Below are 14,538 nucleotides of genomic sequence, written 5' to 3'. Positions count from 1 at the left end.
ATTTGTTAGTTTTTATGGTTGTCATTAGGGATGTCTTCATCAATTATATTTTTAAATCTTCAAATTTGATCAACTTCATCATTTCTCTTGTTATTTTCAACTTAGTTTGATCAAAATAAAAATATTCTGAATCCATCTCAGCTAAAATTGTCTACTCCCATTCTTATCAAGAAAATTAATCATTAGAACAAAATATTTTCTACCACATAAAGTTAATAAATTTTTTTACCAGATATAAAAACCCAAATTCAAATTAATCATTTATTATAAAAAAAATTAACTTAAAAAAACCATTAAAATGGGCACATATCATTCATGAGCCTAAAGCCATAATACTCAAAACATTAATCTATTTTCACAACACCATTTTTGCAATGCCATTTCTTTTGTTTTTTGGGGCATCAGAGCTCAATCTTCTCCACATCAAAATAAATAAATAAATAAATAAATGACATAATCTTTCTAATTCTAAAGAATCATATGTCTCAGCAAGAATACAAGTAGAGGAACTCATGCCGTCCAAAAACAATACATGATATTAAAATTGACCAAGTCTAACACCATTGCTTGCTAGACAGTCAACACCCTCTCTCTATATAAACACCAACCACATTGAACATCCAATTAAGTATACAAATAAGAAATCAAGAGATCAAAGAGTTTTTTTTTAAAAAAAAAAAAAAAAGATGAAGAGTCTTCAAGATGAATTCCAAGTTGGAGAGTGCAAAGGTCAAAAGATGGTGGAAGGAGTGCAAATTCCACTTCTTTTGAAACCAAAACAAGATCACAGCAACACAAATACTATTAATGTTGCTTCTCTTGTAGATATTCTTAAGGCCAACAAGGATGCATTTGAAGACATGTTACTCAAGCATAGTGCAATCCTGTTTAGGGGCTTTGATGTCAAGGATGCACAAGAATTCAATGATGTGGTTGAAGCTATAGGTTGTGAAGACATTCGATATGTCGGTCCGGCGCCACGAACTCATGTTCATAAGCGGGTGTGGACGGCGAATGAAGGCCCGTTATCGGAGTTCATATATTATCACCATGAGATGGTCTTGGTGAGAATTTCCAATATTTGATATGTAAATCTTTAGTCTTAATTATTTCTGTTATTTTATGTTGGATTAATATTGATGCATGTGTAGATTAAGGAATTTCCGACAAAAGTGATACTCTTTTGTGAAGTACCTCCGCCGGAAGGAGGTGAGACACCATTTGTGACTAGTTGGGGTGTGACTGAAAGAATGCTAAAAGAGTTTCCGGAGAATGTGAGGGAGATGGAGGAGAAAGGATTAAGATATAGTTTTACTGCATTGAGCAAGAATGATACTGGTTCCATGAGAGGGAGGGGATGGGAAGATGCTTTTGGTACTTCTGATAAAGTTGAAGCTGAGAAAAGGTCAGTGAGGTTAAATAAGGTATATGTAGTGCATTTTTAGGGTATGCTTGACAAATGAAAACTTGAAGTAGAGCATATATATAACATGATTTCTTTTATCATTTTGCTTTGTAAATATATATAGTAAGAGTACAGTAAAAAAGTAATTAACTACATAATTTTTTTTTTATTACTTTAAAAAACCAAAGTATATAATTTTTTATAAGTTATAATATAATTAAAAGACAAACCTATCCCTATGATTAAAAAATAATCTAATCTCAATAAAATATAATAAAAAGTACTTGTAATGTAATTCTACCACTTGTACTGTGCTATATTTCTCGTGTTATTTTTATCTATGTATCAAATGATTCTTTAGTCTTTAAATTTTATTGAAAAATTCATTTAGATCTATGAAGGAAAAAAATATGTCCATTTACATATTAAAAAAAAAAATTAAAACAAAAATCAAATAGTTTAGGAACCATCTTATCTTAGTATATTATTTTTTTTTCTCTCTTTGAATCATTGGAAACCAAAATAACCCTAAAAGTAATATTTCAAGGATCAAAATTACACATTAATTATACCACAACTTGTAGCTATTTTATGCATTATTTAGTTATTTGACATATATATATATAGATATAAACATATTTGTTTGATTTTATAAATAAATGTAAAGGGCAAAAGCGCTTGGTATGGACATAGAATGGCTATCAAATGGAGGAGTGAAGGCAATGTTAGGGCCGCGGCAATTGACACGGGTGTTTCCAAATAGACAAAATAGGAAGATGTGGTTCAATACTATTGTAGGAATGTATGGTAAAGAAACAAGCTCAGCAGAGATGGCTGATGGGTCAAAAATACCATCAAATGTGGTTGAAAGGTGTGGGGAAATAATAGAAGATGAGAGCATTCAATTTAAATGGGAGAAAGGGGATGTTCTCTTTTTGGATAACTTGGCCTTGCTTCATGGTAGAAGGCCATCTTTGCCACCAAGGAAGGTTCTTGTTGCAACATGCAAGTGAAGGAAAGATCTATTATTAACTATATATATATATACATATAATCTGGGTTTTCAATAAGTTGGTAATAAATAATACTATGGATGTAATCTCGTTGTGCAATGAGCAAGCTTTGTTTACCAATGACATATAATAATAATACTTTTGAAGTTTTCTTTATGTTTCATTCTAATTCTTTAATTTTTCAACACATGATGATAGATGATCAATCTTTTATTATGTTTGGCTTTTTTTTTTTAATGGATTTATCTTCTTTTTTTTTTATAAAAAAACATATAAAATTGAAAAAATAATCAAAATTTGGATTATTCATGAATATTTGGCCATTGGAGTGGCTGGAGTATTAATTCTATTTTATGATATGCTAGACAAACATCACATTCAAGGAGTGCTAGACAAATGGTGAGATAACTTGAGTATGATTTTTTTTATATATTTTAAGTGAATGGCATATTATTCAGATATGTCGTGTGTGTGTGTGTGTGTGTGTGTGTGTGTGTGTGGCCAAAATAATTCATGCAAAATAAAATACCCTTCTCCCAGATAATAACATGATAAAACTTGTTCAAACAACAAAATAACATAACATAAAAGGCGAAAAAGAAACAGTTAAAATCATTTAACTCGCCCCAAGTGAGAAACCATTCCTTCAAAGAGCTTCTTAGAAAAGGGCAGCCATATAATAATATACCTTAGCCATCAGGAAGAGCATGATAAACACTGGAAAACATTCAAACATATTATGCTGCTGCAGCCGCTGTTGCTCACTCCAGAATCTAAGATCCATACCTGAGACTTTCCAATAGCCACTTTTTTTTTTTTTTGGATATTTCTGCAGAAATGGAATGATCTCAGTCTTTACAAAGCTTGTTTGTTATCAAAGGCACACGTAACTTTTCAGGCCGCCTGATATGGTGCAGTATTGCCTCGTCCCCTTCCAGCATATCCATATCCCCTGCCATAGTAAGAGCCTCGGAAGCGACCACCACCCCGGAAACCACGGCCACCACCTCGGTTTGGTCGATGCCTCTGAAAATCACCAAATGTCTGCATAACAAAAGAAAAAAGAGTTAAATGTACGTTTCTGGATATGACTGCAAAACAAGATCAATTATTCATTCTTGTCTACCTCTGTATCTATTTTCAACTGCTCAGAAAACTTGGTCCTCCCATTCTGTTGTCCGCGATCAAGTGTATTGCAAGAAAGTGAATCAAAGAAGTCATCCTTGACGTATACAGGCTTTAAGGAAGAAAAACCAATCTGATTAGCAGTTCAAAGATAGACAATGCAACAAGTGAAAAAGCAAGAAAAGGAATTACGTAAGAAATCTTGGACGAAAAATTAGCTAACAAAAGATAGGTGTAAATGATATAGCTTTAACCAATGATCATGTCACCTTGACATCAGCTTCATCATCTTCCTCATAATCAACCTCATCATCCTTTGAATCTCCTTCCCTGCAGTGGGATTTACTTTTACCCAGATGACCCCAAACTTCATCCTTGTTGAATTTTTCATTCATTGCAGTGAAATCGAAGTCTTCAGTGAATTTGGTTACAGGCCGTGGATGCTGCAATTCATAAAAGAAAAAATTTTGGGTTTGTCAGACCTATGGAACAATATAGACACAATGGCAATGAAGCTGAAAGTGAATGCAACAAGCATGTATTGGTACAGTGATCTGAGAAAAAATGTCTTCATAGATACTGATTGCATGTGAGATGATTCATATGCAAGAATATGGCATTTGTTGACAGACAAAAGGAGTTCAATCATTATAATAAGTCCTGATTTCCAACAATCAGATGAGCATTCAGACCTTATTATAATGATTGAACTCCTTTTCTTAAGGGAATTATTATAATCAAAATTTATAATCAAGGGAGCAAGACACTCTCTAAGTCCACACACACGCACACACACAAAATTGTGTACGAGAAAAGAAAACCTTGAAAACATGCATATATGCGAGTAGTGCTGTTTTCGTATGTAATGCACAAACATCAGCACTTACTGTGAGTTTTGAGTGCTAGAGACTTTGGTAAATTTTATGCTTTATGCAATCAAATAGAAAAGGGAGACAATAGTACTTCCTTTTATTTCCATAATTTAAATTTTCAACAATTTTCACTCCAAAAATAGAAAAGCACAGAAAGCAAAACTATGACCAAAGAGACTAACAGTTCAATTTCAACCTGCATGGAAGCCAAAATTGAAATTAAAGCATAAGCAAGTAATACACCTAAATACATTTTGCAAATTTCTTCAAGTCTGATGTTTAAACCTCAAACAAGTCAACAGAAAACCACAAGCAGACAAGACAATCATGCTGCATAGGCTTTCAGTCATCATAATCTTAGCTTCAAATCCAAGTAGAGGTTTTGGAGATCTAAGTAATAATTCCCAGTAAAGTTCTCGACAAAGGCAAGATCAATGTTACATGGAGTAATGGTTTCATCATCTTGGTTTTAATAAATTAGTATCAAGAAAGGCTTGGACAGATAGAGGATATCCATAAAAACACAAAAACAAAGATGAAGAAAAGAATAATAGGATGATAAGAGATTTGTTAAAAAAAAAGCATAAGAGCATTACTTACATATATCACAACAACAAATACCCTAGTACGTAGAATTGAAATCTTTCAGCAACAAGCTTGGAGAATAGAGAATGAATGCAAGCAAGGCCAGAAATGCATACCCCATTTCCTCTTCCTCTTGCTCTTCCACGCCCTCTGTGATTCAGATGGCTTTGCAAAGCAATATCATATGGCTGCCAAATTGCACAGGTTGACTTATGAATCATCATAAAATCAGAAGAGAAAACAGGGAAAGTCTAACATTAGCATGCTTATCCATAACCTAATAGATTTAAAATACCATCTATTAAATTTATTTAACAGAATGTCCATGAGTCTATCATAAGTCTACATGCATTAAGCCTTTTACAAAACCCTAAAAATTTGCATTATTGCCCTACTGAAACCAACAATTTGCTCACAATAAAAAAATTATAATTTAAGTGCCATAAACGATAAGAAAGAGATTTATATTAGGAGACACGTGACAATTATAGAGGCAGAACTGCAATAGCATTTCAACCATTTCATTCTTCCATTTTTTGGATGGTCACTAATGAAAAGTTAATTAGCAAGAGGCCAAACATGTCCTCTGTCAGGGAATGCTTGATATCAGTGCGCCTATTTTAGTAAAATCTGCAACTTTAAATCTAGAGAAAAATATAAAATTTTTCTAGTGCTTCATTCATAAATTTATAGGGTCTGGAAAGGTATATATGCAACTATGAAGAATAAATATTTTGTTGAAGACAGAATTAGGGATGAATAGATATAAGCAATTCCTTAATTTTGTACAATGTATATGTGCATGTGTCAAAAAATATTGTAACTAAATAAATTGAACATAAAACTTCAAAGTTCAAACTCAAATGAGGAAAATAATTGTTGTTTGATGCACTATGGTTGTGAGGTTACAGTTTAATTTTGCAACTATTAAGTTAGTAGGCTCAAGTGTTTATTTTTATTGTAAAATAGAGCTTCATTATAGGATACATTAAAGTTTATGAAAAGAATTATTGGCTGTTAGAAAGTCTACTAATTCCTGGGTGATTCATTTTTGGTTTAGCCTTGTCAGGATACTTTTTTAAAATTTTATTCTCTTATGATAGTCAGTTATATTTGGTTTCTTAGAACCTATGTTTTCGTTGCTTTTTCAACATGGATTAGATATTTTTATTAGAAGGTTTCTTACTAGGCCGGTGGCTTAATTGGAAGAGTTAAGAATTTTTATTATCCTTGATTAATGGCTTCTAAGATAAGGATATGAGAACAAATACATGACAACTATGGGTATTTGAGAGATTCCCAAATACACAAAATAAATTAGAAAAAAATTAGTTACAAGCTCTTTCTCTTTCTTTCTCCTTCTTTCTCTTTCTATCATATTTCCATATCCTTTGTTATGCAAGGTTTTAGATGCTTGAATTCTTTCTTCATTTCCATTTTTTTTTTTAATTTAACAAGGACCCTAAATTGGAATGCCCGTAGATGTAAGGTGAGCATGGCCATATGTACGATATATATAGCTTCTTGCAGTAAGGAGGGTGTCCCTCAACATCAAAGAGACATACTAAAACCACATGCATGCAAAGATCATGTTTAACTTTCTTGTTCAAGCCACCAATGAGTAGCAATTAGTATTTTATTTCATGAAACAACGAAACACGAAAACGTATGTTTAGTGCCACTGAAGTTTGGTGATGGTTCAACCCCAAAGAACTAACAACATTACAAATCATTTCATAATTGATTCTCAATCACCTAGGTTAAAACATCAACACTAGCACTAGCAATTGAGAACTATGATAGTATGGCAGTGTCAATAATATATTAATAATATTACTAAAAGTATGGCAGTCGCTGCTTATATAAAGTTTCTTCCATTCAAGGTTTTGAATGCTATGTTTTGAATTAACAAACTAATGCAACACTATTTAATTCAGTAATTCATATCCACTACGTCTTCAAAGACCAACGCAAATGCAAGTAGGGCCTCCAACCTACAAGATTTCTCAAAATGTTTTTGTGCAGCCTACATGATCTGTAACCTGAAACTCGAATTTGGCCCTCTTTCAGTTCATAAATCATAACCACAAACAGCACTAGATTTGGGGTTTTTTCCAATCCATAAAATACTTTTTGAGATATAATTCTTGTTTGAAAATTATATAAAAATCACACCAAAGCATTTATTTGGTTTTTTTTTTCAATCCATAAAATACTTTTTGAGATATAATTCTTGTTTGAACATTATATAAAAATCACACCAAAGCATTTATTTGGTTTTTTTTTTCAATCCATAAAATACCTTTTGAGATATAATTCTTGTTTGAAAATTATATAAAAATCAATGACACAAATTCAAAAATAAACATTTCCAAATGAAATCCGGTCATGTTTGGCTGGGAGTAACCCAAAAGAAATTGGGTTATCCAGAGTATTTCCTAGTTATCCAAACAACAGGATTAACTGGGAATAGGAATAACTCTTCTTACAGACTTGGGTAATTAGACTAATATCACGATTGATTACTATTAAGCATAGCATCAGCCATGTTTCCAATTAATACAACTTGGATTGAAAGTATCTATTTTAACTAGTACTAACCAAGTGAAACTTCTAATAACTTAGAATAGCATGCAATGATGGAATAGAGGTTTTCATTCTGACACAAAACTTCAAATTCAAGAACATTATTCTAACCAATCCCAACAAATTCCACCATAACCAGACAACCAGAAGCTATTCTGGGGAAATAAGCAAAAAATAAATTAATTACAGATATTTTTTTTTGTAAAATCTCAACTAAGAAAAAAAATTACCAAAACCTTGTGCAAGCCAACCTAATTTAAGCATTCAATGTTCAATGATTTTCTATAGGGACGTTGTTAAATCCATTGGCTGTTGTTAAATACAATTGCCAGGCCAGCTTTTTTATTTGAACCCAATGCATCTCTAACCATTAACTAATTAATCAGTGAAGGATTTAGGCAATGATTAACTGATTAATGTCCGCTCAATGTTCTAGGAGGTCAACTAGTCATAAAAATCATCCAAATGTGGCAGAATTTAACCCATCCTAAGCAAATCCAAATTGATATTGTAACAAAACCAAACCCAGATTTATTAATGTGATACATTTCAAGTATTAAAAGAGTTCAACATACCTTCAAATTACTTGTTGTTGGTAATGGAAGTATGGGTTCTTTTATTTCAGCAGGAGTGGACACTGATGGTTCAGGTACTTGTAGTTTAGTCTTAGATGGCACTGATGGTTCAGGTACTGGTAGTTTAGTCTTAGCCTCTGGCAGTTCTCGCAGTTTACTTTCCACCTCTTTAACTATAGTCTCCGATGGCTGAGAGGATGACAATGAGGAAGGAGGCTGGAACAGTTGAATAGGTGTCACCAAAGGAACTGAAGTTTCCACATGGCTAGATATAAGTTGACCAATGTTGGAAGGCACAGACTGAGATGTACTTTGATAAGGTAAACTCGTGATGAGAACAGGCCTAGGCTTGCTGCCAACAATTGATGGAATACTCTGAGCCATCGTAGGTATGGATTCAAGAGAAGAGGTTATAGGAGGCACTAATGGCAGAGTGGGGCCAATACTTGATGCAGGAAAAGAGGCAACAGGAGATATATTAGGCATCAAATTTGGTAATGTTTCAGCGGCTAACGAGCTTGCTTGAGCAGGTGCTGACATAGGTGGCAACGTCATAGAGGTTAGACTTGAGCTACTGCCAATAGGGGGCAATAAAGGAGAGCGATAATCAGTTAAACCTGGAGATCCAGATGATATTGAGGTATTTATTGCAGGATACTGCAGAGGCTGCTGCATGGAGGGATGTACTGGTAATCCTGGTGGTGGTCGTAGCATCGATGGCTGTTGGATATGTGGAAGGCCACCTGTAGGTGCGTAATACCCTTGCCAATACATTGTTGGCATTGCAATCCCAGATTCATTCGCTGCTGGAGTTGAGGAGCCCCATGAACCTAAGCTAGCCCCAGATTGAAATGGAGGCAAGCCTCCTGGAAATGTTGACCGTGATACACCTAACTGAGCTGTGTGAGAATTATCAGCTACAGTTTCACTGCCTACGGAAGGCAAGCTTGTTGAAGCAGGAGGATGTGAGTAGTGTGACTGCAGATAATTAAGACAAAATTAGGGGAAACAGCTTGAGGTAAGCCGCATAAGACATCTGCTGCTTCATGTGCTACCTGAATGATTGCAGGATCATTGTGTATAGGAGCAGGCTGAGGAGGTGGAGAGGATTTGACCTGTAAATCCTGAAAACAAAATAAAAAAGCTAAATCAAGACAAACTGACAATGGCATTAAATAATAATCATTTCACATCACACATTAAGTTTATAAGTGCAGAGAGTTATTTATTCTCTGAGATGTATGGCATTACCACTAAGAAGACAAATGGGCACTTTATTCTTTGTCCCTTTTACAGGCCCATAATATAGAGAAACTAAGAGAACAGTAAACCATCAAAATGAACCAATTACTTGGCTTATTTAATAGGATCGTACTCGTGAAAGTGCATTTTGTATGATTTAATAAAAAACAACCTGCAAAATGTCTACTTTATAATTCAGTAAAATCCTATTCTTATAAATTGCAATTACTTCATTCCATCATTCTTGGATCCCAAGCTTCTGATAACTTTAAAAAGTACATATGCATTTCAAATAGTATATTCTAACCAATCATCCAAGACAATGAACTCCAATTGAAAGCTATAAATATAAAATTCCCTGCCAGTTATTGACAATCATGATTTCAAGCAAAATAACATCACTATGTGGTATAACAACCAGTGGGAAAGGCTAGTTTTTTGACCCCTACATGAAAAGTTAAGTCTTGTGCTTTTCTGCATGGCTATAATTTTTACTCAACATATTTTTGAAAATTATTTTATACATATAATACAACTTTCAATATCCAGCCCAGCCTTGAGCCAGGATTACAGGCCTATTTCAGACTAGGTCTGGAACTGTTCCATTCAGCTCTACATTTGTGAATATTTGGGTTTGTACAGCTTGAGTCTGACCAAGCCAATTTACAGACCTGCTAGTGGAGTATGAATACATTCACGGCAGTTTAAATGCAGCAGTCCTTTTTGCGAAATTTAACTTATGGGTTATTCTATTTATGCAAGACATCATGCATGTTAGATCAAAAGTCTCCTTCATCAATGGTAGAATATACAGTCCATGTGCACAAAATATAAATACACACTCATCTTTAGCCAATTTAAAGGTTATGTCGAAGTTGAACACAGCATGCAGCATTTAATTGCTGGCTTGGAAAACATTAAGATGCTTGCAGAAAGTGAAGAATCATGCTTTGTTTGCATTTTCATGTTCCTTATTTTCTGATTCTGATTTCTTCTTTCCCATTTGTTTATCCTTTCATTTCTACCTATTTCATTAATCCTTCTTTATCCTGTATCTCCTAATTTTAAATATAAGATTTATTTTACACAATAAACATGTTATCTGAAAACAGAGAACGAATACCAAAACAGCTCTCAAAAACAAACAACCCACAAACTCAATTGACCAAATAAATAAAACTGATCCTCCATAACAATGATGTAGAGTAAACTAGGCAACAATAACAAAAACCAACATCCTTGATTCAGAAAGATAAAGATGTGCATACAAAAAGTTTAGCTTAACTAGAGTATGAATACCTTTAATCTAAAAAGGGATTTCGAAACAATTCTTATTTACTTCAAAGATACTTCTTCCACACAAAATTATAATGTTTGCCGCATATCCATATCAGCCATTAAAGTCGCTTATTAAATTCATGGTGCCAAGTTACATCTTATAAAATGACTCTAGCTAACTCAATAAAATTTGCATAAAATTATGATGTTAATATTTCTAAAATACCTTGATATCACTTCCACGAAATAGTATGTACTCATATATCTTGTCACTGGCAGGAATTTGAGGACCATCCTTCTTTCGTCCTTCAGTTCCAAATGAACGAACTACCAAAAGAAAATTATCAAGTTTTAACCAACAATGTTAGCATCAAATCTACAAAACAAGAATTGTAAAAACCTAAGAACAAATAAATATCTTATCTGGAAGGATCATTTTCTTAAAAGCCAGGTAATGATAGATTTTGATTCATAGCATAAACTAATTCATGAAAACTACCCAAGGCAAATATGTAAATAATTTTATTTATGCACACAACCCATTAGAAACCATGTCCACTTCACAAACATCAAGTCCTCATCAGTAAGAATATCAAATTCTAGTATCAATCTAGAAAGTAAATAATATTTGTCTAAATTATCAAAACATTCCATGCCATCAATTGTCATAAGTTCTTACCATATTAGGCCATTTAAAACTAGCTCAATGCAGTAACTCTAAGGAGATTTCTTAGCGCTATAAAAAGCAAAGATATATTAAATTTCCGAAGTCATATATTAACTTCTAGAAGATTTACAGGTAAAGGCTCAAGATTGCTATTGTTATTGATAGGTATAGAGAAAACCAACATTGGCCAGGAACACCAATACAATAAAAATCTTTAAAGAATACGCAGGCATGATCATAAGAATTTAGACAGGTAATAAACACAAATTTCTACATCACTAATTAGTTTTTCAAACACATAAGCTTATTGGTTTAATTTGGACACAAGCCTGTCCATCCCCAACATAACAAGTGTTTGTTTCTAAAACATGTTTAGCACAAGTTGAAGGGTGGGTCTGGGAGTGGCAGCACCAGGAAGATTGATTGTTGATATATTTGCCATCACAGTTAAAATATATATATATATATACAAAGTACATAGATATGGCTGCTACAATTAATTAAACTCAGTCAGAGATGTCCTGTGCATTACACAACTCTTCCATGGTAAGCTACATGGACAGAGACATTTGAATATATGCTGAAAGTTATGCATGCCAATACATTCGCCATGTTACGTCAACAATTATGATGTAGATACTGTTATTGTAACAGAATTAATGATAGGAAAAGAATAAAGACTTAACTCCTTGATCAATTTAGCCATTCGAATGCATCACCTTGTCAATCCTCTCAGAATTTAATTTACTTTAACAGAGATAGATCTTCCCATATAACAAAATTTCAGTCAGCATGCTTGGTTTTAACATGCTACAGGATTCAGATGGGCAAATAACAAAAGGCATGGAGAGGAAAAATACAGCCAGCGGCTTACAAAAACCAAGAGTGTTTATCTCAGGTTGATCAAAACAGGTCTGACTATGGCTATCCTAATCGTCAAGGACGCCTTAAACAATTGGCCATGTAAATTAGTACAATTCCAAGAGTACCTATAAGAAAACTCCACACTGGGAACAAGCACAAGTGACAAATACATAACATTCGCTTAACTAAATCTTTCGAAAGAAAGAAGACTGAATAGTAAGACTCTAATGTCATTTGAATACGACACAAAAAGAAAAAGAAAAAAAAAATGGAAAAATTAACCAAACTGGCTTTTGAAGTTTCAGAGTCTTTATAAGCCTCATGGCATCAGAAGCACAACAAGAAGTGACTTCAAGCACCAATCAAACTTGGCTTGCTAAACTACCATACTCATATCAACAAATCAAGCACCGCTTAATATAAAAAATTAAATTAAATTAAAAAATTATTCTACCAATACTAGAGAAAGTTTCCGAGCTATCACGACAAAGTACTCAAGGTTCAAACTTCTTCGGGTTACCATACATTCACAGGCAAGGATTCAACAGAACAAAAGAAAATGCAATAAATCACAAAAACAAAGAGAGATTTCCAAAAGAAAAACATAAGAGACGGTATTCTCACAGATCCTCAACACAATGTGCCAATAAAAGCACAAGAATTTGGCAAGCACAGCAACTCCAAGACATAAACCCTAGGAAATACCCCCAAAAGCATGAAACAAACGTGGCACAAAATCGAGACCTAAAACTCGCAACTCCATTGGAACAAAAATCAGAAGATAAAAAGCCAGATTGGAAGTCGGAAATCACCATTTCGAAGGCCGATGCTGGATTCCTCGGTGTTGATGTTGAAGAGGATCCCCTCGTACCTGATCTCGCTCTTGGAGGTGAGGCTGATGAGGCTCCCGATGTACGAGTCCACCGCCGTGCCGGATCTCGACGCCTCTGCCGCCATGGATGCCTTCTCACTCTTCTTCTTCTTGGCTACTTCTCTTCGATATCGATGAGCTTTCAATGGAGCTCTCTGAGATTGATTTCTTGGATCTATTGCGGTTTTCACCTTGGAAAAATTTTTAATTAAATTTTTTGGAATAATTTAGTAATATAACTCCAAAATAACTTATTATTATTAGTGAAAATTACCAAAAAAATCCCAAAGTTTGCAATATTTCCAAAAACACCCCTTTAATTTGGGAATCCCTAAAAACCCCTTCCTTTTAATTTCATTCTCTTCCAAACCCCCAAAATATATAACGGTGGTAAACGGAGTGATTTTTAAATTTTATGGGCGAAATTGCCCACGCATGGGAAGTCGTGGCATTGCCATCATTTCAGCGGTTAGAGAGGAAGTGGGGGTTAGGGTTATCCCTAGAGATAACTTTACTGGAGCCGTATACTTGATTTTTATCAATTCACCTCTTCAGCTTTTTCTCTTTCGTCTTTGCCGTAACATCCTCTGTAATTTCAGCTTTTCCTTTTCCACCGGTGTCTCGAAGGAGAAGTCCCGCGCAAGTATTCGGCATTTCATCAGTTCACAATCTAAGGTATTGAAAAAGTTGTGATTATGGTTTTATGTTAAAGGTGTGTTATAAAGAAAGATTTTTTGATTTTGTTTTGTGGTTCCGTTTTTATTGGAAGACATTGAAGCCTACAGGGGGATTTATCGGCTGGGGTTTTGTTAGTCTGCACGGAGATTTCTTGCCTAAGGTTTTGTTTTGTTTTACATTTTCGTCTGCCTACACGATCGAATTAGTTTTTCGATTGTTATGATTTGTGTAATGTTTATAATGTACGTTTCCCCTTTCATTTGATATGGTTGCAGTTTTACAAATGAGGTCTCCTTTTAAGATATGAGTTGTGGTTTAAAAAAATATGTCACCACTTAACTATTGTTGTCTTTTTTAACAAACTATGTCTCCATTTAACAAATGATATCTTTGTTTAAAACTTGACATGTTACCGTTTAAAACTTTTCATTTCCAGCTTAAAATTTTGTAAATACTGCTGAATGTGTTGTCATTGTCACAGGCTAGTGATTATGGCGGTCAACTTAGTTAATGGGCGATGCTACTTGACACCGGTAGTGGAGACCTTGGCTGAATTGAAAGTTCACATGATCCCTCGACACTGGGAGATCATCCGAAGGACACCGTTTTGCAGCATTTACTGAGTTGGAAGCTGTATTCCAAGAGCGGACCCTTTTTGATTCTCTGTTGCAAAGGTACGATGGCCGCACCAATAAATTCAGGATCGGGGAAAGCCTGCTGAGTTTCAGGCCTCAAGATGTGGCCCTCGTTCTTGGTCTGTGTTGTGATGGCGACACA

At 34.2% G+C, this 14,538-nt stretch overlaps 2 protein-coding genes across 4 annotated transcripts; one reads left to right on the top strand and one right to left on the bottom strand.

Annotated features, from left to right (window-relative positions):
- Positions 1-694: 694 nt before the first annotated feature.
- On the top strand, positions 695-2,534 carry LOC120251927 (clavaminate synthase-like protein At3g21360). Its single transcript, XM_039260577.1, has 3 exons — positions 695-1,064; positions 1,152-1,405; positions 2,073-2,534. The coding sequence occupies exons 1-3, from the start codon at positions 738-740 to the stop codon at positions 2,416-2,418; spliced, it is 927 nt and encodes a 308-aa protein (XP_039116511.1). The 5' UTR covers positions 695-737; the 3' UTR covers positions 2,419-2,534.
- A 398-nt stretch (positions 2,535-2,932) lies between these two features.
- LOC120251665 (protein decapping 5-like) lies at positions 2,933-13,273 on the bottom strand. Of its 3 annotated transcripts, XM_039260272.1 has the most exons (9): positions 13,025-13,273; positions 10,908-11,008; positions 9,217-9,285; positions 8,779-9,139; positions 8,162-8,694; positions 5,117-5,188; positions 3,813-3,986; positions 3,545-3,676; positions 2,933-3,462 (listed from the first exon to the last, which is right to left on the bottom strand). In XM_039260272.1, the coding sequence occupies exons 1-9, from the start codon at positions 13,167-13,169 to the stop codon at positions 3,313-3,315; spliced, it is 1,737 nt and encodes a 578-aa protein (XP_039116206.1). In that variant the 5' UTR covers positions 13,170-13,273; the 3' UTR covers positions 2,933-3,312. The 3 variants fall into 3 exon arrangements, with proteins under 3 accessions (XP_039116206.1, XP_039116204.1, XP_039116205.1); XM_039260270.1 differs by having other exon boundaries at positions 8,162-9,139; XM_039260271.1 differs by having other exon boundaries at positions 3,545-3,655; positions 8,162-9,139; positions 13,025-13,272.
- Positions 13,274-14,538: the final 1,265 nt, after the last annotated feature.

This window comes from Dioscorea cayenensis, chromosome 20 (genome assembly GCF_009730915.1).
Source record: "Dioscorea cayenensis subsp. rotundata cultivar TDr96_F1 chromosome 20, TDr96_F1_v2_PseudoChromosome.rev07_lg8_w22 25.fasta, whole genome shotgun sequence".
In the NCBI taxonomy this organism is placed as follows: domain Eukaryota; kingdom Viridiplantae; phylum Streptophyta; class Magnoliopsida; order Dioscoreales; family Dioscoreaceae; genus Dioscorea; species Dioscorea cayenensis.
This window is presented reverse-complemented; position numbering and strand designations above follow the sequence as displayed.

Coding starts and splice junctions, on each gene's coding strand:
- LOC120251927 (XM_039260577.1), top strand. CDS start 738: ATGGTGGAAGGAGTGCAAATTCCACTTCTTTTGAAACCAAAACAAGAT. Junction 1,065..1,151: donor ATCACCATGAGATGGTCTTG/GTGAGAATTTCC, acceptor ATGCATGTGTAG/ATTAAGGAATTTCCGACAAA. Junction 1,406..2,072: donor AAAGTTGAAGCTGAGAAAAG/GTCAGTGAGGTT, acceptor ATAAATGTAAAG/GGCAAAAGCGCTTGGTATGG.
- LOC120251665 (XM_039260270.1), bottom strand. CDS start 13,169: ATGGCGGCAGAGGCGTCGAGATCCGGCACGGCGGTGGACTCGTACATC. Junction 3,677..3,812: donor ATGATGAAGCTGATGTCAAG/GTGACATGATCA, acceptor ACTGCTAATCAG/ATTGGTTTTTCTTCCTTAAA. Junction 3,463..3,544: donor AGTTGAAAATAGATACAGAG/GTAGACAAGAAT, acceptor TTTGTTATGCAG/ACATTTGGTGATTTTCAGAG.